Source organism: Podarcis liolepis (assembly GCF_965112155.1).
Source record: "Podarcis liolepis genome assembly, chromosome: 16".
Classification (NCBI taxonomy): Eukaryota; Metazoa; Chordata; class Lepidosauria; order Squamata; family Lacertidae; genus Podarcis; species Podarcis liolepis.
In genome coordinates this window covers 36,659,434-36,685,028 of record NC_139567.1, presented here as the reverse complement: position 1 = coordinate 36,685,028, position 25,595 = coordinate 36,659,434, and the positions used below count along the sequence as shown (strand labels likewise).

At 46.6% G+C, this 25,595-nt stretch overlaps 1 protein-coding gene across 2 annotated transcripts in view; it reads left to right on the top strand.

Moving 5' to 3' along the window:
* NLK (nemo like kinase) overlaps positions 1-25,391 on the top strand; it is a 100,989-nt gene extending 75,598 nt beyond the window's left edge. The window contains exons 6-11 of one of the 2 annotated variants that reach the window (XM_083479646.1): positions 775-984; positions 5,197-5,298; positions 18,365-18,451; positions 21,190-21,388; positions 22,235-22,334; positions 23,414-25,391. In XM_083479646.1, the coding sequence (XP_083335772.1) occupies positions 775-984; positions 5,197-5,298; positions 18,365-18,451; positions 21,190-21,388; positions 22,235-22,332 (696 nt within the window). In that variant the 3' untranslated portion in view covers positions 22,333-22,334; positions 23,414-25,391. The remainder of the gene's footprint in view (positions 1-774; positions 985-5,196; positions 5,299-18,364; positions 18,452-21,189; positions 21,389-22,234; positions 22,335-23,413) is intronic. The other variant, XM_083479645.1, reaches the window with a different exon arrangement.
* Positions 25,392-25,595: the final 204 nt, after the last annotated feature.

The following is a 25,595-nucleotide window of genomic DNA, read 5'->3' as shown; positions in this document are numbered from 1 at the left end:
CTGAACCAACATAAAAGCTAAATTGATCCCGATATTTATCAATCATACAATGATTTGACTTGATCTGCACACCCTTCTGCTTCTAAGATCCATTATGCACACAAAGGTCTCACTTATGGGTTTCCTCATCCTCATTCTTATGGGGCAAAATACCTGTGTCTTGGTTGTAGCAATTTATTCTGCAGATGGGGGCTTCCACGACTGAATGCTCCTCCATACAAAAAATTAAAAATCATATGCAGAGAAAAATCTTGTCAAAGTAAAGGCTAGGATAGAATCCTGCTCCCAAACAGTCTAGTTTACTTTGTAGAAGTTGGTGGGGCAGGGGGATTGTATATAGAAACATAAACACAGCTAATACTTTGGTAGGACAAACTCTTAATTGCACACACAAAAATCTCAAAAACACAAGAAACCTGAGAAGTCTGAACACAAAGAAAACTTAACAGTTAGTGAACATTTCATCCCTATATTGGAAGAGCTAGATTTAGCATGAACGCAACTGTGAAATTTGAAAACTTGCCACTAGCTGAAGTTTCAGGCATTTGCTGAAATATTTCAGATCCTGGTAATCCTGAACTGTTAAAAATTTAGCTAAACAAATGTGCATCCCATAGGTACATATGCCTGGTTTTCATATGTGTGTGGCCCAAACCAGGTTTTATGTGGACTATTTGGAAGAAGGCAGATTCAGATATCACATATCAGCCACCATTCTTAAATCTGTATAAATATACCAAGTATTTACTCACCTCTTTCTTTCTTTTTTTCCAGATCTGTGATTTTGGCTTGGCCAGGGTGGAAGAATTAGATGAATCTCGTCACATGACTCAGGAAGTTGTCACTCAGTATTATCGAGCTCCGGAAATCCTGATGGGCAGCCGTCACTACAGCAATGCTATCGACATCTGGTCCGTAGGCTGTATATTTGCAGAACTGCTAGGACGGAGAATATTGTTTCAAGCGCAAAGTCCCATTCAGCAGGTATGAAGGCATTTCAGCCTAACCCTGTCGATTAGAAAGTGATGCCCGGCTCTCTGACTCTTCTAGTGGATGGAATTCAGTGCGTGTCAAATTCTGGTTATTCTTAACATCCTGAAATCTCCATTGGGGTAGACAGTTAGATAAATGAAGTTGTAATGTCTTAAGTAATGCTTTGAAGCAGCTTAGCCTGTCCAAAATAAGGGAGAGTGTCCCATCTTTCTCTCTGGACTTTACAATGGATGGCTTCCTGATGCAGTTCAGGTACTAGTTTTAATCTTCACAGTTCAAAATCTCAAACTAGCAGATCTGAAGGTATCACCTCCTCCCATGTGAGCTTGCCCTGCTCCAAGTTTCTTCACCTTCAGAGGTGAGGGGGGCGGCTTCCAGTGATGGTCCTTTTGTGTGGTCACACCAAGACTTGAAAAATTTCCTCCCCAGGTATATTTCTCAGGTTTCTTCCTCTTTTCTGTGACAGGGACCATTGTTCGGCAGTAGATGGCATTCTTTGCTTTCAGAATGTCCCAGGTTCAGTCCCCAGTGAGCATCTCCAGCTAAGACTGGGGAGAGACCCCTGCCTGAAATCCTGGAGAGCCACTGCCAATCAGTGTAAACAATACTGGGCTATATGGACTGTTGGTCTGACTCTGTACATATAAGGCAACTTCCCATGTTCCTAACTAAAAATGTCTTTGTTGGGTTAAGCGCTTGGCAGCATTTAATTGTGATAGGATGTTTTTTTAAATGTATACATAGTTTTAATGGTGGCTGCCCCTTTGGCTTTGCATTTTTATTATAGTAAGGAATTCTGTTTAATTATTAGAGGGATCTAAACTGGTGGAAAGGCAGAATATAAATGTTTTAAATAAACAGTGGTTACTGAACGTTTGTGCAATGGTTCTTCTGCCTTGTAGAACACTGAGCCGACAGCCTTGGTTCTTATTTTTCCTGGGTCCTTTAGCTCCTGCCTGCAGATAACAAGTTTGCAGCTTGCTGATCTGATTCATGCTCATAGCAACCTTCTGAGGTAGATTGTCATCCTTCCTATATGACAGATGGGGAACGGAGGTTGAGAGAGAAGCTTGCCCAAGGCCGCCCATCTTGTCCAGGAGTTGCGAGGACAGGTGTGGGTGGCTGATAATTTGCAAACTAGAAGTGCTTTTAAAAAATAAAAAATAAAAAAGTTGGTAGAGGAAAAGTGAAATGCTATTCCAAAGTTTTTCATAGAATATAAAAATGCTTGGGTAAATATACTGACAGTGTCACAGTCTTCCAGTGGTTACTATATTAAGGATGTTAGTTTCCACTGTAATCTGTCATCTCCAGGGTTGAAGGGATTTTGCGACAATTTGCTGGGGATCGTATGTAACAAAGTAAACACAGTGTTATCAAGAAATTGTTTCTGCCAGATTCGGGTAAAGAAGACCATGCTGTGGCTAAATGGAGTTTGAGGTTTAGCAATATAGTGGTACCTCAGAAGTCGAACGGAATCTGTTCTGGAAGTCCATCCAACTTCCAAAACGTTCGGAAACAAAGGCGCGGCTTCCGATTGGCTGCAGGAGCTTCCAATTGGAAGCCGCGGAAGCTGCGTCCGATGTTCAGCTTCCAAAGAACGTTCACAAACCGGAACACTCACTTCGAGGTTTGCGGCATTCGGGAGCCAAAACGTTCGACTCGCAAGGCATATAACTGGATTTCATTCATATGAAGTCTACAATATCTACAAAGTATTCCCATAGCTTCAGACAACCTGCATGGGATAAGGAAGTGCAGTTCTTCAGATAATAGAGTCCAGTTTGTCCCGCCTCAGCAACTGAGAGAAAGAAAATTGCATGTGACATGAAGGAGTGAAAGACTTCATCCACTTTGTGTCATCCCCTGCCCCATCAATCCACCTGCAGGATTGGAGGGCAGCAGAGCAGACCTTTGCCCTCTATATCAAAACTTGTAGATCCAGCACTGAATCCCACTACACAGTTTGAGAAGCTAACCCTACCCCCCAAATGGTGACTTGGTTGCTGCCATTTGCATTCTGCCAATGGTATATTCAGGCGAGTATCCTAACACTGTGGTAGGAAGATTGCTGCCATAGCTCAGTGGAATGCACACTCTGTATGCAAGAGGTCCAGACTCAATCCTCATCATCCCCAGTTGAAGGATATTGAGTAGCAAGACTGGGAAAGACCTGTTCCTGAGCTGTTGCCAGTCAAAGTAGCAGGACTGGGCTACATAAACTTGACCTAAATCAGTTTTTCAGGCTACATCCTGACTTTACTTGCACTCATCATAGCTGTTAACCAATCAAGCTCAGGTGTAGCACGCTTAATGTGCAAAACGTTTTGAGGTCTGTTACCTTCACAGGAACACTTTGTGAGGTTGGTTGCTATGCCCATTATTATTTTCATTATTATTTTTATCCTTCACCAAGAAGTCCCAGAGCAGTTTGCAGCCATTTAAAATTATAATCAGTTAAAACAAATTGCAGTCACAGGAATAGGGTGAGTCCTGTAAACACAGGTCAAAGGCCAGGGTGAAGAGATGCATCTTCATCATTCGCCAAAAACCGGAATCAGTTCAATACGTTGTTGGGGCAACGGCAGTAAAGGAGAACTGCCAAATACAATCACTTTCTGCAAAACCTTTGCAAAATTACCGCTCTTTGCATTGGTTTAGTATCTACAAAATGGTGAGCAACTTAGGCCCCAAATACCTGAAACTCTGCCTCCTTCCCTACAGATGCTCTCAAGTGTTAAGGTCAGCAGAGGGGCCCCTCCTGGTGGTTCTGCTGTCCTCAGATGTTTGGGTGGTGGTGACCCAGAAAAGGGGGTTTTCTTTGGCAGCCCCTATGTTTGTAGTTTCCTCCCCACAGAGGTGCATCTGGTACTTTCGCTATACAGCTTTTCTCTTTCTGTTCTTTTGGGTACAGGTAGTTAGCCGTGTTGGTCTACCGTAGTCAAAACAAAACAAACAAAAAAATCCTTCCAGTAGCACCTTAGAGACCAACTAAGTTTGTTATTGGTACGAGCTTTCGTGTGCATGCACACTTCTTCAGAAAGCTCATACCAATAACAAACTTATTTGGTCTCTCAGGTGCTATTGGAAGGAATTTTTTTATTTTGTTCTTTTGGGGTTTGCGTCACTGTGGGTTGTATCACATGCTTGTTCCACTCAGAGAGACCCATTGAAATTAATGGAAATGACTAACTTAGGTCTATTAATTGCAAATGGTCTTGTCTGAGTAGAACTTAGGTGGACGCAACCCTGTGGGACTATGGACATGTCAGCCCTACTGTTTTCGGAGAGTTTCAGATTCTTCTAACTTCCAGGCAATGGAGTCCTTGGAAGTTCTTTGAAGGGGCCTGAGGAATCCCTAACACAGGCACCCCCAAACTCAGCCTTCCAGCTGTTTGGGGACTACAACTCCCAGCATCCCTAGCTAACAGGACCAGTGGTCAGGGATGATGGGAGTTGCAGTCCCAAAACAGCTGGAGGGCCAAGTTTGGGGGTGCCTGCCCTAACAGATTGTTCAGTCCCCACTAAAGGTTACTATTTCCAGGATGCTCATTGGGCACCTAAAATAAACAGCGATGGCTGCAATACATCTCCAGGTGAATATGCCTGCCACTTAAGATAATCTTAAGGGGCCTTTCTTTGTTACAAAGCCTTCTGAGACTAGGTGGATGTCTAACATAAAGAGAACTTCTCTGTGGCAATGCCCAAACTCTAGAACTGTCTGCTTGGATGTGTTTTCCTGGCACCATCTCTTGTCATATTTTAGGAGCCAGGTGAAGTCTCCCCTGTTCTCTCATGCTTTTAATGGAAATTTATGTCCTCTTGTTGGCTTTTAATCTGCTGGTTTTACTGTCTTTTATCTTTGTGGGTTTATTTGTGGTTCTAAGGCAAGATATAAATCCCATACATGTGTAAACATGTACACTTGCCACAGTTTCAAATAGTACCAGAAAGTGGGGAATAGAAGGGAAGAGGCTGGTTGTGCAAAGTTGTGTATTCATTTAGGAAAATAGGAAGCTGCCTTATACAGAATCGTACCATTGAGTTCATCTAGCTCACTATTGTCTGACCTAACTGGCAGTGACTCTCTCCCAACCTTACCTGGAGATACTGAGAATTTGAATGTGCGTATGCGCTCATTGTTTGAAAAGAATACGCTTCTATCCAGATTAAAATTGTGGACAATTTCTTCCATCTTTACAGTTGGATTTGATCACAGATCTCTTGGGAACACCGTCACTGGAAGCAATGAGGACGGCTTGTGAAGGCGCCAAGGCACACATACTCAGGGGTCCTCATAAACAGGTAGGGTGAAAAACTATGACTCTGAATTTCCCAACAAGCCCCATTCTGCAAGCACATTATGGAGGTGCTAATCTGGGCCTATTCTAATGTAAGATTTTAATACTCGTTGCAATAAGTGGGCACAAGATTGAATGATAAATAATTGAAGGCCAGCCAGGAATCCTCTTTTTGGAATCATTTCATTAAATATTTTTTCAGTGAAACACTATGCTGTATCACTAATATATTTAGTGAAATTGGACAAAAGGCAATACATTTTAGAAAAGTGGGACATTGAAGTTCAGACATATTAATCATATAAATTATCTATCAAACATACATTCTTCAAAAACACTTTATCCTTCTACAAAACATTAGACAATTTAAGATACAAAACTCTAGGTCAAGATAACAAGTTGAGTATTTTTAATCCAAACCATTACAATTTTAGTGTACTTTGTGGTAGTTTCATTATAATAAAAGGAGCAGGTTTCCTCATGTTTAGCCATGTTTATTATTTCAGAGTACTTTGAGTGGTCGAATTCCTGTTCAGTGCATTGACTTTATACCTACCCTATTTCACCACAAAAATGCACAAACATTTTATTCAGAATTGCTGACTCCCGTATTTTGGTATACCATTCATTCTCTTAGCTCGTGGTATTTCCATTCTCTGTCAATATTCAACATATTTTTAATAAAGATTATAAAATAAGAAAGTATCCTAAAATAGAGTTTGAGTGTAGTTCAGTTAAGTTACATGCTGCTTTATCTTCAGAGTGTTTCCCCTAGCGCTTCTGTGTGGTTTCCCAGCCCAACCACTGACCAGACGTTTTTAGAGCTGTAGTTTTGCTGAAGCATATGCCTTCCAACCATACCCTGTGTATCTCGCATCACATGGGGCTTTGTGCTTCACAGCCCATCTCTTGGCCAGTAAAAGTAGTTTCTGACCTGGAGAACTAGGTGACCTCACAGGTTCTTTCACTTCTGTGTTTCTGCAGTATTTACCGTATTTCTCACACCATAGGGCGCACCGGACCATAGGGCGCACCCAGTTTTTTTGGGGGGGAAATAAAGGGAAAAAATTATCCCCCCCCCCCAGGCGCGGGGCTGGGGCGGGGGAAGCTCGAGCTTCCCCCGACCCCAGCCCCCAAACAGGCAGCTCTCTGCAAGCCGCGGGAGCGCTCCCGCTGCTTGCAGAGAGGTGCGCGAAGCCTGGGCGCGCTGCTCTCAGCGCGCGCAGGCTTCGGCATCCTGGCAGCTCTCCGCAAGCAGCGGGAGCGCTCCCGCTGCTTGCGGAGAGGTGCGCGAAGCCTGGAGAGCGTGAGGGGTCGGTGCACACTGACCCCTCTCACTCTCCAGGCTTCAGTGAAAGCCTGCATTCGCACCATAGGACGCACACACATTTCCCCTTCATTTTTGGAGGGGAAAAAGTGCGTCCTATGGTGCAAAAAATACGGTAGTTTTTTTCCTGAATGCATGGTGCCTTTTAAACCAAGGGCACTTGAGGAGCAGGAAATGGATCCAGGCAGCAGCCACAAAGTGAATTACCTAAAATATATGGCATGAGAACTTATGTGTAACTCTTTATCCTGGATTGAAGACATAGTTGCCTGTTACAATAGGTTTCTGTTGGAGAAAGCAGGCAGGTCTGCTTGACCTGGGGTATAGGTGCAGCTGGCGGTGTGTGGTTCTAGTGAACCATGCATAGCAAACCACAAGAAAGTTCTGAGTTCATGTGCATTGATGGTAGCATATGAACAATAACACTTAGGCTAAATTAGAACGAATACAATCCAATTACTTAAACAAGCCACTTAACCTCAATTTCTTTCACCATCTGTGTCTTGGGCATATCCGCAGAAGATATAAGAAAATTAAATATAATGCTTGGAGACTATAAAGTGACTTGTAAATCTGTAGAGGAGCAGCTGCCTCATTCAAGAAAATGTATCGCTTCAACAGAGGATGTTAACTTGCACAAGTAATTCTGATAAATGTGAAGCTCAAATGGAACAGTCCCAGCTCACAAACAAGCTCTGTGTCCTTTAAAAAGAAAAAGGAAAACTTCAGTTCACTGAAATTCTGGTAGAATTGGGTATAGAGGGCTACGATTTTGTGCATGCAGGGCCATAAATAATACAGCTAAGGAATTATAAGTTTATTAGAGCTTTTGAAGAAAAATAGGGCAGGAAACCTCTCTGTAGATGAAGACTTTGTTTTCTTAGGCTACCATAATTGAACGGATCAATCATTGTGTATGTAAATACAATGGAGGAGCAATGAATGGGATCAGAAGGTCAATTTTACAGTTCCTGAGATATGAGGCCTGCTACCTGAGTGGTAAATCCCACTTTTTGAACACACTTGTTAAATAATTCCCTGAAAGGACAACTGGGCAAAAAGCCCTGCCTAAGACCCTGCCTGTCGGAGAAGGCAGTACCAGACTAAGTGGACTAGTGGCTTGACATAGGAACATAGGAAGTTGCCTTGTACTTGGTCAGACCCATTCGTCCTTCTCGGTCAGAGTTTTAGGCAGGGTCCCTACCCAACTTTAAGATGAGATGCCAGGGATTAAACCTGGGACTCTCAACATGCAAAGCAGATTCTGTACCAATGAGCTGTAACCTCTCCCTGTTACTTACACAATGCAGCTTTATATAAGACATGCTTGATTTTATAGCAGTTTGAATATGTGATATAAATCAATAGTCATCCTCTGCATCCCTGCAGAGCATTCATTCTCACTTGGCTTTTTTTGCCTTTTTTGGCTTGGGGTGGGGATAAACTGTGGCAGGTGTAAGATGTCTTGCCCAAGGAGCTTCCCCTACAGCTTTCATGAAACATTTAATACAGTTTGCCAGCTTCTGTAAAGCTATTGTAGCACCTAACCTTTTCTATTAATGTTCTCCCATAAATAGATAAGGCAAAGGCTTGATTGCTTCATCATATTTCAGGCAGAGTATGTTTTAGTCCTTGGTTGGCATACAGCATATTCCTCCCACATACCAATAACAATTAATCATCTTCCATTAATAGGAAAACTCTTATATAATCTCCTCCCCCCCTGCCTTTCTTTGCTCCTAATGGTTTTTTCCCAGCACCTGCACACTCTAGACCTCTTGTAATAAGCTTTGCTTTTTATATTTGCATAGGAAAGCAGATGATTTCTTTAAAAAAAGAAAAAGCACCATGCTAAGGAAATGATAGTGTAGGAAGTGCTGGAGAACAAACAGCTTCAAAGCCCAGAATTTTAGGCAATGTTCTTTTTAAAAAAGAAAATGGCAAGGCTTTTAGATTTGCATAAAGAGGTCAGGGCTATTTTTGCCTGTGAAAATTACTTTTAATTTTGGAGCTGTTTCCCCCACTCCCCCCTTGTGCTCTCATTCTAATTTTAAGATCAGGCACCCTCAGGCTGAAATCTCTCAGCATCCTTGATCCAATGCATAGTGACTCAGAAGAGCACAGCTTCTACTAGTCTTTTTGCTGGACAGTAGATACTGTTAGGATGAGCCACTGGAAAGTAAGGGTGAGAACGGAGGGCCAATGTCCAAAATGCTTCCGCACCATAATCTCCAACGGGTAGTCCCTGATCTCCTGTAGTTCATATGGCCCTAATAGATGTTGGCAATTGTCAGGGCTGCCGCCCAGTCCCAGCTCACATAGGACCAAGTCAGCCAGCGTTCAGTTTCAAAGAGTCTTTATTGGATTACAGGTTCCATTTCCAAACTGCAACGTGCAGCCCTACTTCTTCTAGGTCAGAACGACGAAGACCCGTCTGAGTCTCCGCCTCTAGCGCACCAGCTTAATACCCTAGCCTTGCTCCACCTCCTGCGCCTTTCCTTCCGTCTCTGGGTCCTCCTGCCCCCCTGGGTCTCTCCCTTCCTACTCTCTTCTGACGCGGACCCCCCTGACCCTTCCGCCTCCTTGCGGCGGGCTTTGGGACCCGGTTCACTCTCTGGGCTGCTGACTGCGCCAGCTTCCGTTACATTTGAACTTGGCGCGCGCGCCCAACTCTCCACTTTCCTCTTGATCGTTTCCTCGCTCCCCGAGGTGGGCGTGACTACTCCTGACTCATGCCCTCCCTCCTTCTGAAAGTCTCCGGAGCCCGATATCTGGTCCCCTTTCTCCCCGCTGCTCCCGGCTGGGAACGTGGGTCCCGATCTCCAACTGCTGCTTTCTGATCCCTCTCTGGACCCTTCTTCCTGGGGTGTCCCCCTGCTCTCCCCCCTTGCTCTGGCTGCTGGCGCTCCCTTCTGGGAATCCTCGGACTCGCTAGACAGGCTCGGTGATCTCGGGTCGTCATCCCCACTCATCCTTCCTTCGTATTCCTCCCCCTCGCTCTCTGTCTCCTCCCTTCTCTGCGTCTCTGCTCCTGAACCCCTGACATCCATCCCCCCCTCGAAGCCCCCCCTTCCCCCCTCCCCGCTTTCAAGGGTGGTTGGTGGGTGCTCCGTCATCACGGGAGTGAATGTCGGATACAGTTCGCTCCCCGTTGCTGGCCGCCAACTGAAGACCTCCGAGTCTTCCTCCCCGCGTTCATCAACGGTGGTCTCCTCCGCCTCCATTTCGGTGCCGCCGTGCTCGAAACCAAGGTCCTCCCCGCAAACGTCCATGTCCGTCTCTGCGTCTGTCGCTGGACCTGGTGTCTCCTGCCACTTCCGGCGCCACTGCTCCTCTGGCCGATCGTCCCACCAATACGAGTTGTCGGACGCCGAACCCTCCGGTGACCCCTCTGGGGAACGTGTGCGCGGTGCGGGTTCCCCTTCCGAGTCGAAGCCATGGAACGTGCTGGAGGAAAGCGTGGGCGTGAACAACCAGTCGTCGAAGAAGCCCGCTGGCATAGGTCTGTGTGGGAAAAGGGCATGAAACTCATCCTTGAGCAGGGGTTCCTCCAAGGCGTAGTCCGGCACCCAGCTATTAGTACTGGCCCGGGTGCCCTCCCTTGCTAGTAGATATTCTACTCCGTCTTCCCCCCATCTGGAGTCCAAAATCTCCGTGACTTCGTTGATGGGGTCCTGCTGTGGCAATCTTCCCACCTCCGTCCGCTCCGGAGACTGACTCGGTGCCGTTCCTGGTTCCTGGAACCTGTGCGGTGCCCTGTAGGGAGTGAGCACCGACCTGTGGAACACCGGATGCATCCTGGAACCCTCTGGTAGCACCAGCCGGAAAGCCACCGGGTTGATCTGCGCTTCGACTCGGTATGGACCGAGTTGCTTGTGCCCTAGCTTCCTCTTGGCTAACGATCGGGTCGGCACCGCGTGGGCTGCCAACCAGACCCAGTCTCCCACTCGGATCTCCTCGCCAACTCGCCTGTGCTTGTCAGCTTGGACCTTGTATGCGTGCTTCGCCAGCTCCAGCTGCCGTCTGAGTTGATCGTGGACCTCTTGCAACTCAGATGCGAAAGCGTCCGCCGTCTGTGGTTCCCCTTCCCCCACTCTGTCCAGTCCCGGGAAGGTTCTGGGATTCCTCCCATTGTTGGCGAAGAACGGCGTCACCCCTGTGGATACGTGTTTCGTGTTGTTGTAGGCGAATTCGGCGAGCGGCAGGTAATCCACCCACGTCGCAGGCTGTTGATTGGCATAGCATCTCAGGTACTGCTGCATGATGGCATTGACCCTCTCCGCTTGCCCGTTGGTCTGCGGGTGCCTTGCCGATGTCAGATTGATCTTGACGTTCAGGAAGCCCATCAGCTTTTGCCAGAAATTCGAGATGAACTGGCGTCCGCGGTCGGACAGTATAGACCGCGGCAGCCCGTGCACTTTGAACACGTGATCTATGAACAATTTGGCTGTTTGTTCTGCCGTGGCCACCTTCGCACACGGTATGAAATGTGCCATCTTGGTGAACAAGTCCACCACCACTAGTACAGCTGTCTTGCCTCTCGAGCTGGGTAGATCCGTGACAAAGTCCAGGGCCACTCTCTCCCATGGTTCAAACGGCGTTTGCAGCGGTTCCAGCAGTCCCGCCGGTGGTTTGTGCACCGGCTTGGCCCTCTGGCAGGTGTCGCACCTCGCGACGTAGTCCGCGACTTCCCCCCTCAGTCTGGGCCACCAAAAGTCTCTTGCGACCAATTCCACCGTTTTTTCTGTGCCAAAGTGCCCGGCCGTGGGTGCGTCGTGCAGCTGCTGCAGTACCCGGGCGCGAAGTTCGTCTCCCGGCACGTAGACGGCCCCTTTACGTAAGAGCAAGCCGTCTCGTATCTGGAACTCGTCGCCCTTCGCCGTGCCCTTGTGCACCTCTGCCATCTTCGCCTGCGCGAATGAGTCGTCCGTCAACGCCCGTCGCACCGCATCCAGGTCTACTGTGGCTGAAGCGCACGCCCACGCTGTTGGCGCGAAGATGTGCATGGCCGCCGCTGGCGTCGCCTCTTCGAGGTACTGCGGTTTTCGGGACAGGGCATCCGCCATGATGTTGGTGTCGCCCGGGACGTACTCAATTCGGAAATTGAAGTCAGCAAAGAACTCCGCCCAACGGATCTGCCTCTGGTTCAGGAACCGAGCCGTGCGCCAGTGCTCCAGATTCTTGTGGTCCGTGCAGACCTGCACCGTGTGCTTGGCGCCGATCAGGAAGTGCCTCCACGCCTTGAAAGCTGCATGAATGGCAAGCAGCTCCCTATCCCAGATGGTGTAGTTCTGCTCCGACTTGCTGAGCTTTCTGGAGTAGAACGCCCCCGGCCTCCAGACCCCCTGCGGGTCCTTCTGCAGCAGTACCGCTCCCACTGCTCTATCGGACGCGTCTGTCTCCACCCTCAGCGGTCTGCTGGGGTCGATATGCAGCAGTTGCTCTTCCGACGCGAAGAGACGCTTGAGTGTCTGAAAGGACCGCTCCGCCTGCTCCGTCCAGATGAATTTCTTTTTCTTGGAGCTTAGCGTGTCCGTAATAGCTGCCGTCTGCATCGCGAACCCCTTGATAAACTTGCGATAGAAATTGGCGAATCCGACAAACCTCTGGACCTCTTTCCGGTTGCGCGGGCTCTTCCAATCCAACACCGCACGAACCTTGGCGCTGTCCATGGCTAGCCCCTTGTCCGACAGCTTGTAACCCAAGAAATCCACCTCCGTCGTGTCGAACTGGCACTTCTCCAGTTTGGCGTACAGTCTATGCTGCTGCAGCCTCTTCAGCACCTCCCGAACGTCCTGGTCGTGTGCTTGCTGCGAGTCAGAGAATATCAGGATGTCATCCAGAAAGCAGACGCACTTCTTGTAGAGGAGTCCCGCCAACACGTGATGCATAAAAGCTTGAAAACAGTGAGAACCGTTTTGCAAACCAAACGGCATCACTCTGTATTCGTAGGTGCCCAGAGGCGTGAACATGGCTGTCTTCCACTCATCGCCCTCCCTCATGCGGATGAGATTGTACGCTCCTCGCAGGTCCAACTTGGTGAACACGCGTCCCTTGCGCACCGTCGCCAGCAGGTCGTCAATCCTGGGCATAGGGAAATCGGAGGGCTTGGTCATTCTGTTTAAGAGGCGGTAATCCACGACCAATCTTTTTTGGGGCGTGTCCTTTTTCTTCACGAAGAAAACAGGACTGCCCCCTACTGCGCTGGACTCCCGGATGAAACCGCGCTGCAAATTGTGATCGATGAACTGTTTGAGTTCCTGTAGTTCGTCCTCAGACATGGAATATAGCTTCCCCTTCGGCAGCGTCGCCCCTGGCAGGAGGTCAATCTTGCAGTCATATTGCCTGTGCGGTGGTAGCTTGTCTGCCTCTTTCTCGCAGAAGACCTCCAGAAAGTCCGCGTATTTGTGGGGAACTGCTTGCAACGTTCCCAACTGCAGTTGTGAGTCCTCCTCCTCCCCCTCCTGCCTGGGCAGGATGCAGTGTTCTGCGCAGTAAGAGGAGCCGAAGATCAGCTGTCTCTGGTACCAAGCCAGCGTTGGACTGTGCCTGTCCAGCCAACTCATGCCCAACACAATGGGCGTGTCCGACAGTCGGGTGACATTAAAACTGATGACTTCCCTGTGGTTACCAAGTTGCATCACCATTGGTGGCGTCTGCTTCACCACCTGCCCCCCTAGCAACTCTCTGCCATCCACTGTGACGACTTGCAGGGGCAGAGTGGCAGGCAGCAGCTTTATAGCGTGCTGCTCCACAAAATCCTGTGCTATAAAGTCTGCGTTGCTTCCAGAATCCACAGAAAGCGGCACTTCGATGGTGACTCCATTGGGTAGCTGGAGAGACGCTGTGAGTTGCACTACTGGTTTGGGTGGGAGGGGGTCCGTGGGTTGCAATATCGCTGGGGACTGCTTCACTGATGCGTCTGGCTGGGCCCCAGTGCCTCTGTCTCCAGCCAGACATCGTCGTTTCCCTGCTGGGCTTCGCTGCATTGCGTGGCCACTTTCACCGTTGCGGAGGCTGCAGTGTGCTTGGAGCTCCTCTGGGGACACTCTTTCGCCAAGTGTTGAGGGCTCTCGCATATGTAACATTTCCTGGTCCCTCTAGGAGGTTTAGTCTTGACTGCTGTCGGTGCAGAGGCTCTGCTAGCTGACTGAGCCCTGGCGCCTCCCACTTCCATAGGTTCCACTCCCCCTCCTGGCGGAGGTGTGGATTGCGCACGCGCTGCTTCCCTTGGAACGAAAGAGAAACTTCTCGCTGCTTTGCGCCCTCCACGTCCTTCATCTCTGCACCATGGACGTTCTTCCAGCCTCACCCCCACAGTCAGCGCCCTTTGGACCACCTCCTGCGTGCTTCGGGGCCTCTCCCCCCTCGCAATTTCATCCTTCACAGCAGAGCTGAGACCCTCCCAGAACAGGTCCCTGACTGGGGGCGAGTCCCGGTCCCATTCCAATGCACTGACCAGCGCAAAAAAGCGGGCGTGGTACTGCCGGACGCTCGCCCTCCCTTGTTTCAGTCCATGAATCTCCCGTCGGGCAAGATCCACATCAATGGTAGACAAAAAACATGCATCCATCGCTTTGATAAAGGCATCTGCACTCTGAAGCGCCGGATCTTTATCCCTCCACAAATTGCGCAGCCACGCTTTCGCATCCCCATGCAAATGGGACAGTATAAACCCCACTTTCTCTTCCTCATCTCTAAAGTCTTTTGCCAGCAGTTGCAGTGCGCACATCACATCTGCTCGAAAGTTGGGGTACTGTTGTAAATTCCCATCGAAGTGAGCCACCAGCCCTCCTGCTCTCCGTGCCAACCCAACCCCCTCCGGTCTGGGTCCTGGCTGCCCATGCTTAACCCATGCTTCAAACCTGGCGTGGAGATCTCGGTAGGCGGCTGCCGCATCCTCCTCCCTTTTCTTGGATGCCAGTACCTCCGCATTCAATTGGGTAACTGCCTGTTGCAGCGCTGAAACTTTCTCTGCTTCCGTCATCTTTGCCAACCGTCGTGAGCTTGCTCCCACACACCGATCCCCTCCTCCAGCTGCTTCTGTCTCCGCTGCGAGGTATCAGGTGTCAGAAGCTTGAGAGACGGGTCTTACTGTCAGGGCTGCCGCCCAGTCCCAGCTCACATAGGACCAAGTCAGCCAGCGTTCAGTTTCAAAGAGTCTTTATTGGATTACAGGTTCCATTTCCAAACTGCAACGTGCAGCCCTACTTCTTCTAGGTCAGAACGACGAAGACCCGTCTGAGTCTCCGCCTCTAGCGCACCAGCTTAATACCCTAGCCTTGCTCCACCTCCTGCGCCTTTCCTTCCGTCTCTGGGTCCTCCTGCCCCCCTGGGTCTCTCCCTTCCTACTCTCTTCTGACGCGGACCCCCCTGACCCTTCCGCCTCCTTGCGGCGGGCTTTGGGACCCGGTTCACTCTCTGGGCTGCTGACTGCGCCAGCTTCCGTTACATTTGAACTTGGCGCGCGCGCCCAACTCTCCACTTTCCTCTTGATCGTTTCCTCGCTCCCCGAGGTGGGCGTGACTACTCCTGACTCATGCCCTCCCTCCTTCTGAAAGTCTCCGGAGCCCGATATCTGGTCCCCTTTCTCCCCGCTGCTCCCGGCTGGGAACGTGGGTCCCGATCTCCAACTGCTGCTTTCTGATCCCTCTCTGGACCCTTCTTCCTGGGGTGTCCCCCTGCTCTCCCCCCTTGCTCTGGCTGCTGGCGCTCCCTTCTGGGAATCCTCGGACTTGCTAGACAGGCTCGGTGATCTCGGGTCGTCATCCCCACTCATCCTTCCTTCGTATTCCTCCCCCTCGCTCTCTGTCTCCTCCCTTCTCTGCGTCTCTGCTCCTGAACCCCTGACAGCAATATTTAGCGAAACATCTTTCATTGTGCAGAAGAGTCTTCTGTTTCTAGGGAGGTCACTGACTTGGGTGTGTGTGTGTGAGAGTTTGAAGGTTCAGCAGAAGGAATAAAGTAGCCAAGTGGCTCTGGCAAGAGCAGATCAAAATGCAAGAACCAAACATGAAGCTAGAACAGGGAGCTGCAAACTCTGCCCTGGGGGCTACATTCTCTTTCCGCCACATGCACACAAGTCTCCACAAATAATTTTGCTAGGAGCAAGCGGCTCTGGCCCCCCAGCAAACAGGTTGTGTGGCTTTCTGCAGATCCCTGTTCCCAAAAATATTGGCAAAGTTGAAGAGAAGGTAGTAAGTAGCAGGAGTCTTTACACTGCTTGGAAAAGAGGCGCCTGCTGTTCCTTGTACACTTGTGATATCACACCATGCCTCTCTCCCAAGCCCATTATCTGCCAGAGGATGGTGTGGTGCGCCCTGTGTTGGTGACTACAACTAATGGCTGTCTAGTAAGCCAGCCACTGCCTTCCTCTCCTCATATACCTCTCTCTCAAACCATGGGCTTATGTTGTACCTTAAATTGTGATGGGCTTTAACTAATAAGTTGATGTGTGTCCACCTTGGTTGAAAATCAGTTTGTCAATGTAATAAATACTAGTGTCTTTATACAAAAAGAGGGCAGCATTACTTGCTTGTTCTGTGAACGGAATTTAATATACATTAAGAAAGAAGCAAAAGTAACTTGACCCATAATGCGCGTTTTCACCCAAAACATGGTTCTGAGAATAGCAACAGTAGCTTTGGAGAGGTACAGTGGTACCTTCGCTCACAAATGGCTAGGCTCCCAAACGCCGCAAACCTGGAAGTAACTGTTCCAGTTTATGAACGTTTTTCGGAAGCCTAACGTCCGACGCAGCTTCCGCTTCAGTGCAGGAAGCTCCTGCAGCCAATCGGAAGCCGTGCCTTGGTTTTCAAACGGTTTCGGAGTCAAACAGACTCCCAGAATGGATTAGGTTCGAGAACCAAGGCACCACTGTACAGTACTTCATTTCCTGAGCTCAAGCATGGGTATGTAAAAAGGGGGGGAAGTAACCAAAACCCATTCTGAAGAAACTTATGACTAAGATAGCAAGCTTAAAATTAAAATAAATGAAAACCTGGGTTTTGTGGTCTAAAAATACCACATAGCATAATCCTTGTTCTTATGTTTCTTAGGGAGATTCTAAGTAAGAATGTCTGTGTTCATTGGATGCTATGTGTGTGTACGCTTGAGTGCGCATGTGCATGCATGGAGAGACTATGCTGACAATGAAGAGTAGTATTGTGAATGGTTGGAGGAATGTCCTCCAAATGAACAATAATAATACTTAGCAGGTAGGTAGGTAGGTAGGTGGGTGGGTAGGTAATAGATAGATAACTTGTGTGAAGCCCTTAGAACATTATTTCAATGACCTTTTAACACCCCTGTAGGTTTGGCTCAGGTTATCTTCCCACTGAAGATGCGTGTCTGAGGGTGGGGAAGAAAGAGACTGTAAAAAGTTCACTCAGCAAGTTGATGAGTTTACATACCTTTAAGCATATAGAATTTACCAATTATGTACAGCATTACTGCACAATATCAGTGACCAAAATGAGGATATATATGAATACTTACATAGATTCTAAGCTTCAGGAATGCTTACTGAACAAAAATGGGAGGAGGGGATGCTGGAGACCTGACAGATTTCTGGAATGCAGGAATCAACTGACCTTGGATTTTCAGCTAGCAGGGCCGCCACTCAAAAAAACAAAAACAACAAACAAAAACACCTAACTGGCTTCTCCACTCCATCTAACTCGTTATAGAAATAAGGTCATTTTTGTTATAATGATTTCAGTTTTGTTCAACAGCCAACCTCAATTTCCCAATTTCTCACTTTTGTGTTAATTCCAGTTTACCCTCACAATTCTAAGAGAACTGCAGTGATTAAATCTTAGAAATGCTGTCCTCTTTATCTCCTTTTATGCACACATTTCCATAACCTAGAAAACCTAGAAACTTGCTTCATTGAATGAAACAAAATACTGAGGAGTTTTGAACCCACATTCTGCTCCAGATAATAGGCCTATTTTAACAATAACTTTAAAAGATACAAGATGAGCTTTTCTGAGCTCTTTTCCTTTTCTTTTTTCAGTTTTAGCAGGGTCGTCTCCTGCATTTCTTCCCCTGCCTGCCTTCATTTAAGAAAGTTAAAACGAGACTTCTAGCAGCTCTGCAAAAAAGCAAATGCATATTACTATGAGAAAATGAAGGTGGGATTGGCTTGATGAGTTTTTGAAATGAGACATTTGCTTTTATCCCGCAGAGCTCTTCTTATATACCTGTGTGGATTCTAGCAGAGGGATGTGGAACCTGTAGCCCTCCAGATGGAGTCTAGCTCCCATCAGCCCCAGACAGCATATCCATGGATGATGGGAGTTGTAGTATATCTGGATGGCCGCAAGTTAGCCACCCCTGCTCTAGGTGTCTGTAGGTGTTGTGTTCATATGTGAAACTTTCCTGTGAGCACAGAGAGACAAAACTGGCATGCTAAGCTCTCCTCCCGCCTTGCCCTCACTTGTGAAAGGGCAAGGTCTGAGCCCCTACTACCCGTGCAAAGTTTCCCACATGAATTACAATCTGCATGACTGGGGATCTGAGTTGCTTGAGAACCCTACATGGATGTTTTCTGCTGCAGACTTCTCCCCTCCACATTTTGAATGGTGACTGGGGACAGGAGCTTAGCACATTGTCCCATTTCTGTCCCCCTGTGCTCAGATTTGGGCTTCACACAAGTAGCACAATTGCACTGGGTTTTTATGTTAAAGGTGAATTGCATGTATCAGATGAGGCTCAGCCCGTTTTCTCTTTCTTTTCACAGCCATCCCTTCCTGTCCTGTATACATTATCCAGCCAAGCTACACATGAAGCCGTTCATCTCCTTTGTAGGATGTTGGTCTTTGATCCAGTGAGTTGGTGCTTTGTGTTCTGCATTTTGAAAGGGTGGGGAATGGAGGGAAATCAAAAAATATATTTGTGTGTGCACAGATGGTTAAGGTCGCTTGGCTCCATAGCAATCTTGACACCATGTCCACATTCACTGATGCAGCCTGGTCACGTGGACAAGGTGCTTGTGATGATGCGGCCAGCCATGTGTTCTCTCAGCCCTTGCCCCTCTTGGATGATTAAAGCTTGCCCGAGGAGGTTTGCCCGGATGACTCCAGGGCATGATCAGCACATCCTTGTGCGAAGGCGTGAGCCCAGCCATCTTGAAAGAGGCACACAAACAACTGCAAAAGGCCCACCCTGTACCCATTGGTTTGTGACAACTACTGTTTGGTCACAAGTATCCCCATTTGAGGGAAGGTGAAGGGGGAAACTGCTCCAATATCACTGAAAGGAGAGTAGGAGACACTGGGCTTAAACAGAGCACATCCATGAGTCCCAGTCCTCACTCTATGAAAAACCGTTCCAACGAAGCTGTGTGGACATAGTTCCCCATTTCATACTGGAACACAGGTGCACGTCAAATTTGCAGATTTCCATAGCCGCTTGTGAATCTTCATGGGTCTCCATTTCGTCTTCTTCATTCTGCAAGCAAACACTGCTTTTAAAACAGTTCTGTTGCCTGAGCTCATCTGAGCTCCTTTCAACTCATCTACCCGGCTGTGGATTTTCTATCTTTACAACCGGCCACCCTCAGAAGGGAAGTGGGATTCTATCATGCAAAGGTGTTTGGTGACTCATCCTGGGCTCCCTTCTTCAGCTTAAGTGTTGGTGGCAGAACACTTGATTGGCACCATGTGGGCGCTTGCCTTTCTGTAGCAAGTGGTTTTTTCCCCTTCCCTTTTGCCACTTGTGTGGGGGGCTCTGTGTCTTCCTCTTTGGTCTCGAGCCCTTTGTTCTTGGCTTCAACTTTTCACTTTCCATGAAGCATCCTTGACTTTCCTTCATTTTAGCAATACTGAGAGGCAGCCTGTGGCTAGAGGACTCTTGAGGGTGGCTGTGGAATGCTGACAGCAGATGAGTTACTCCTTCATCCAAAAAGCCCTATCTCTTTGCTCAGACCTTCCTGGAAGGAAGAGCATATTTGGCATGCCTGGGGGTTTTTTTTGCCTGTGGTGAGAGGTATGGCAGAGGCTCCTTAAAGAGGAATTCTGTCACTGTTTTGGTTTACAACGCTCCAGAGTTAACAGGCCCTTAGGAAGCAGACCTCCCCTCCCTCAAAACCAAACAGTATGGGAAGCTCGGGGGCAAGAAGGCATACCAAACTCATCAGAGGCTTGCCTTGATTTTAGTTTAATACTTTTACAATGGTTTTGCAACAACAACATTTAGCACAAAGCAGCTCACAATATGAAAATAATAGCATTAAAAAGTAGCAATTCTTAAAATTGCTATAATTGTACCAAAAAGACAATAGCATATAAGGCAAAACAACAACAACCATATTCATCAAAACAGTTGATGCAGTTCAATACAAACTTACAATCACAATACAGTAGTACCTCAGGTTAAGAACCTAATTCGTTCTGGAGGTCTGTTCTTAACCTGAAACTGTTCTTAACCTGAAGTACCACTTTAGCTAATGGGGCCTCCCTCCACCACCGCACCATGATTTCTGTTCTCATCCTGAAGCAAAGTTCTTAAGCCGAGGTACTATTTTTGGATTAGCAGAGTCTGTAACCCGAAGCGTCTGTAACCCGAGGTACCACTGCATCAGAAATGGCTGCTGAGCTCCATCCCCCTGCTAGCTGGCATACTCTCTTTGGGAAGGGGCTTCTTTGCCCAGAGCAGCAGCTGCAGCACCGCAGTCCCAGGCAGCAAGATCTTTCGTAGCCTCGACTTCTTTTTCAGCCTCAGAGAAATCAATCCTTTCTGTGTTGTTTTCTGAGGGGTGGGGCAACAGGCTCCACAGAAGATCCAGATTGCCAAGGATGTCTTTTCCCATATGGGATATTAAAGGCAATACTTTTCCACACTCTCTTGGAGGAGTGCACTTGGGGGGGGGGTCTCTCCTCTCAGGGGCTGCAGGCAAAAAGCCACAGGACAAGAGTGCTTTAGCTCTTGCACTCAATGCCCCAATGGCTCACACCTCTGGCAAGGCATGAACTTTCAAAGTTTCCAAGAGGTAAGGAGAGTAGACAGGCCCAATGAGTTTAAGGCTTTCGGGTGGAACCTCACAGGTACAGACTCCCAGAAAATGCCTTCTTTCTCTATAAAACGGATGTCTATGTCTCCCCATCTCTCTCTCTCTCTCTCTCTCTCTCTCTCTCTCTCTCTCTCCCCACCTAATATGTTTTATATATTAATCCAACCTATCTGTAAACAGCTAGCACTCTTAATAAGATGCCCTTTGGGTCCAGCGAGTCAATTTAGTCTTGGAGGCTGTTTGCAACAAAGTAATTTAATAGTATCAGAACTACTGTCCCAGAAGGCATTTCTGGTGGGGTGGGGTGGGGTGAGGAAGAGTATATGGTTTAACTTATGAGCCACCTGTCGCCAGGTGGGGAAAAGTTCAATTATTCGCAGCGCTGGCTATTTCAAGCAAACACTGCCTCCTAGTGGTTTTTGTAGTAGTACACAGAGGTTAGAAAAAATGATTAGTTTTATATTTGCATGTTGTGAATACGTGTGAGCAAAGCAAATAAAAATCCCCTTTAAAATAATTAATTGTGTTTTTCTCTCCCTCCCCTCATATTCCAGTCCAAAAGAATATCCGCTAAGGATGCCTTAGCTCATCCATATCTTGACGAAGGGCGTTTGCGATATCATACCTGTATGTGTAAATGTTGTTTTTCCACCTCTACTGGAAGAGTTTACACCAGTGATTTTGAACCCATCACGAATCCCAAATTCGATGATACTTTTGAAAAGAACCTCAGTTCTGTTCGGCAGGTTAAAGGTCAGTATTTTAGGTTAGGAATGTCTCATTCCTCTTGGTTATTGTTGACTGCTTTGTTGTTATGTCAGATGGATAAAGCTGCACACAGAGCTAGGTATGTATAATATTTGTGTATAAAGCAGAGCATACGCAATATGTGTACACATTGTGTCTGGAGAGCATCCTTTACTACAGCTCTATGTATGAGAGGTGCCCCTCTTTTATCTGTGAGTTCTGAAATACATGCAAAATGGGAATGTTTCAGCATTTTGCAGATTTCTGCCCCGCAAGATGTTGCTGCTGTTTTTCCTAGGCATGTTCAGAGCAAAGAGGTTTTTTTTAATTACTGTAGAGATTTCCTTACTTAATTGACTATGGCTCATGCTGTTAATCAACTTAAGTTTCCTTTAAGCAGGTGACCACTCTAATTACCGTATTTTTTGCACCATAACACTCAGTTTTTTCCTCCTAAAAAGTAAGGGGAAATGTCTGTGAGTGTTATGGAGGGAATGCCTATGGGTGGCATGCCTACGGATTTTCCTCCTCTAAAAACTACGTGCGTGTTATGGTCTGGTGCGTGTTATAGAGCGAAAAATACGGCACACTTTGTGTGATTGTTCAGTAGTAAAAAGAAAGAAAGAACACAGTAGAACTCCTGAATATTTTGAGAAAAACCAAACTGAGACAGGAGGTGAGGAGCTTTGGGCTCCTGCAATATATCCTGAATGTTTGTGTTTCTCAAGTGGTGTTGCTCGACTTTCTTGCATGCTTCCCCCCTGTACAACCCTAATGTACTATGCAGTTCTTATCAGCTTGTGTGAAGTCGGGTTTGCTTCCTTTCATCCCTGATCACTTCTTGTTTTTCAGAAATAATCCATCAGTTCATTTTGGAACAGCAGAAAGGAAACAGAGTGCCTCTGTGCATCAACCCGCAATCTGCTGCTTTTAAGAGCTTTATTAGGTAACTGTATGTAATCACATCTGATATTCATTCACCTTTTTTTTTTTTAGTGGTGCAGCAACTTTTAAAATGAAGTCAATCTTTGAATTAAGAGCTCTGCAACAACTTTAGCCATGCACCTAACGTATTATTTGAGTGCTTTAATGTTTACCATGATTACATTTTGTCCAGCAAAAGCTGCTGCCATGCAAAACCCCACAGAACAGGAACAGAGAGCACTTGGCGAGTTGTTCCCTTGGGGTTTTTTCATGGCGTTACAATCCTCTTTGACTTGATCGGGTGTGGTAGAAGCATTCCATAAAGCGGTAATCAGCCACTCATCCAGGAGAAGGAATTGGTGTTAAGCAGAGAAGGGGATAGGAAGCCGGTGGAAGGAATTAAGTTACACGCCGTGATCAACAAGGGGGTTGAATCCCTCTTGACCAGGCTTCCTCAACCTCGGCCCTCCAGATGTTATGAGACTACAATTCCCATCATCCCAGACCACTGGTCCTGCTAGCTAGGGATTATGGGAATTGTAGGCCAAAAACATCTGGAGGGGCGAGTTTGAGTAAGCCTGCTCTTGACAGGAGAGTTGTGAGGGGAACTGGGATGTGAGGGGAAGGTTGCAAGAGCCAAAATGGGAAATAGGTAAGGCAAGAGCACAGCGTTCAGACAAAGGGACATTTAAAGCACATTTCCCTTCTGAATAATCCTGACAATTATAATTTGCACCTCACCAAATTAAAATTCAGAAGAACCTTCACAAACTATAGTTAAGATGAATCTCTTGGTGGGCATGGATGTGCTTTCAGTGTATGGAATGTATACAGCCTTAAAGGCAGATCCTTCTTTTGCAACATATGGCCTTACTATCTCTCTCTCTCTGTCTCTGAGCAACCACAGTCACACCTCTCGAATCGGGGCGCGATATTTCTTCCGCAGTCTGTGCATTCTGGCTGCCAAGGCTCTCCTGCCGCCCCGCGCCCTGCCCCACAGACATGTGGCAAGTGCCACTGCCATGCTAGTATGCGGCGTGGCCTTCTCTGTGTTCCTGTGGCCTCTTGCAGGTGAACGCTGATCTTCTGTGTCTTTCTGCCTTCCAGTTCCACGGTCGCTCAGCCGTCCGAGATGCCTCCATCTCCACTGGTCTGGGAGTAAACGTGGAAGATGTACTACTGAAGACATAATGTAGCTTTCCACTGGATTCTGGGATTTGCAATTCTGGACATTTAATCATGCTTGTACTGTAATTTTACTAATGAAGTTTTAAATTAACAACCACTATCCTTGTATGATATATGAATAAGACTTAGAAATGTTAACTAGGCTTTTAAAATTCCTGTCACGGGTGGGGTTGTGCTTTTAGGAGAAGAAAAAAAATTATTTTATCCAGAGTTGCACATGTTTTGTTTTTAAAGTATGAATTGTAGCGCAGCTGTAATCTTGCTTGGCTCTGAACAAACAGAGGGTTTGAACCAAATTGGTGGGGAAGTTGCTTTAAAAATAAATAAATGATGGGGCTTTTCTTCTTCTTCTTTTTTCCAAGTGGATAAGTCATTTTTGATATTGAGCCATTCCTGAAGATTAGGCATTTTTTTCTAAAACAAGAGAATAAAAAGTTTAGGGAGTACAGAAGTTTTAAAAACTGTGACCAATCATGAAACCCACCTGATGACAATAGCCCAGCTTCTGTGGGCAAGTGTCATCTGGCAGTTTAGAAGAACCCTATACATAGCTTCTCACTAGTGGGGGTGATTGTGTGCTGTTTTCCAATCAGATGTTGCGAGTAGAAAGAGTGAGTTTGTGACTAGGGAGAGACGAGACTCCTTTCCCCTTTCCTTTTTAACCCCCCTTCCTCTGGTATAAATAAATATATATAAATATATATATATTTAATCTATTTTTATTAGAAGTTTTTCTGCTCTTTTCTTACATAAACCATCCCTTTCTACCCCACCTCCCGCGTGCATCTGCAAATGTGTGTAAATAATTCCATTTCCAGGGCTAATATTGTCAAAGAATCTTGCTATCCATTGCTGTGTAAAGAGAGAGAGAGAGAGAGAGAGAGCGCAAGAGAGGAAGTAGCTTGCACATTTTTAGGTCTGTGAAACATTGTGGGGTTTTTTTGTTTTTTTTAATTCTGCACTGGACAGTCAGCGAAAAAGAAAAGCAAAAAACGCAAAAAAAAGCACATAGGGAATTATGTTAATTGTATTTGTGTCCATAGGCAAAGCTGTGGAAGTCTTGAAATGTCACAGTAGTAAATGACTTTTATTACGTTTTGGCTAACTCCTTTTTTTGTGTGTGTTCTGTTCAAACACTGAATTATTCTGTGCATATGTGTATATATATATATGAACACAAACTGAAGGCCTCTACCTCCTGGAGTATACAACTTGGTTTGTTTACCTCCACATGATTTTTATTTTTATTTTTAAGTTCAGTGTGGAGACTTGAAACTTGAATGTCCCTCCCAACTTTTATATTTAAAAAAAGGCAAGAAAAATTGAAGACTGTTTTTCACCTGTACAAAGAAATAATGAATGGATGGTCTTAAATTTTGAACATTGGTCTGGGATATTTAGAGAGAGTGAGAGAGAGAGAGAAAGAAAAAGAAACCTTGGTGTTTGTCATGGACAATTAACTGTTAAAGTTATTGTAAGTTATCTGTATTTAGCAGAGTATTTTCAAGAAGAGTGATCTGAGCTGGAACTGAATACTATTAGTTAAGTTATGTTTTTGGAAGTTTTAACTTCAATGAAGTAATTATTTTGCTGTGAAAGAGACAAACGTTGAATTTCTCGAACAAAGATGATGAAATATCTTTGTTTTTTATGTGGCTCCTGAGGAATTAAAAACAACAAGAACAACAACAACCAACTGAAGCATTTCAATTCACTTGAATGAATGAGAAAACGTGTTTTAACTTAAATATGAGCCCAAGAAGACACTGGTATGAAAGGTAAAATCTCAGAGGTTGGTCTGTTAAATGTGGCACACTTGCGGGTCACTTTGTACAATGTAGATTTTGAAGTACAGTGGTGGAAACATTAAATGTGACATTTGAAACAAACAAAAGAAGCACCGTGACTAAGTCTTCTGTTCTCCATCTGGCCGAGGCGGGTTGTGGATTCTCTTGCTGACTTCTCCTTTATATTGAATCCACGTTCTTGGATGTGGGACTTGGGCTGTGCTTGCTACATGGAGTTGTCAAATGAACAGATCATTCAGTGGCTGCATGCCAGCTGCTGGACTTACATAAGATGTGGACCTCAAGAGCAGGGG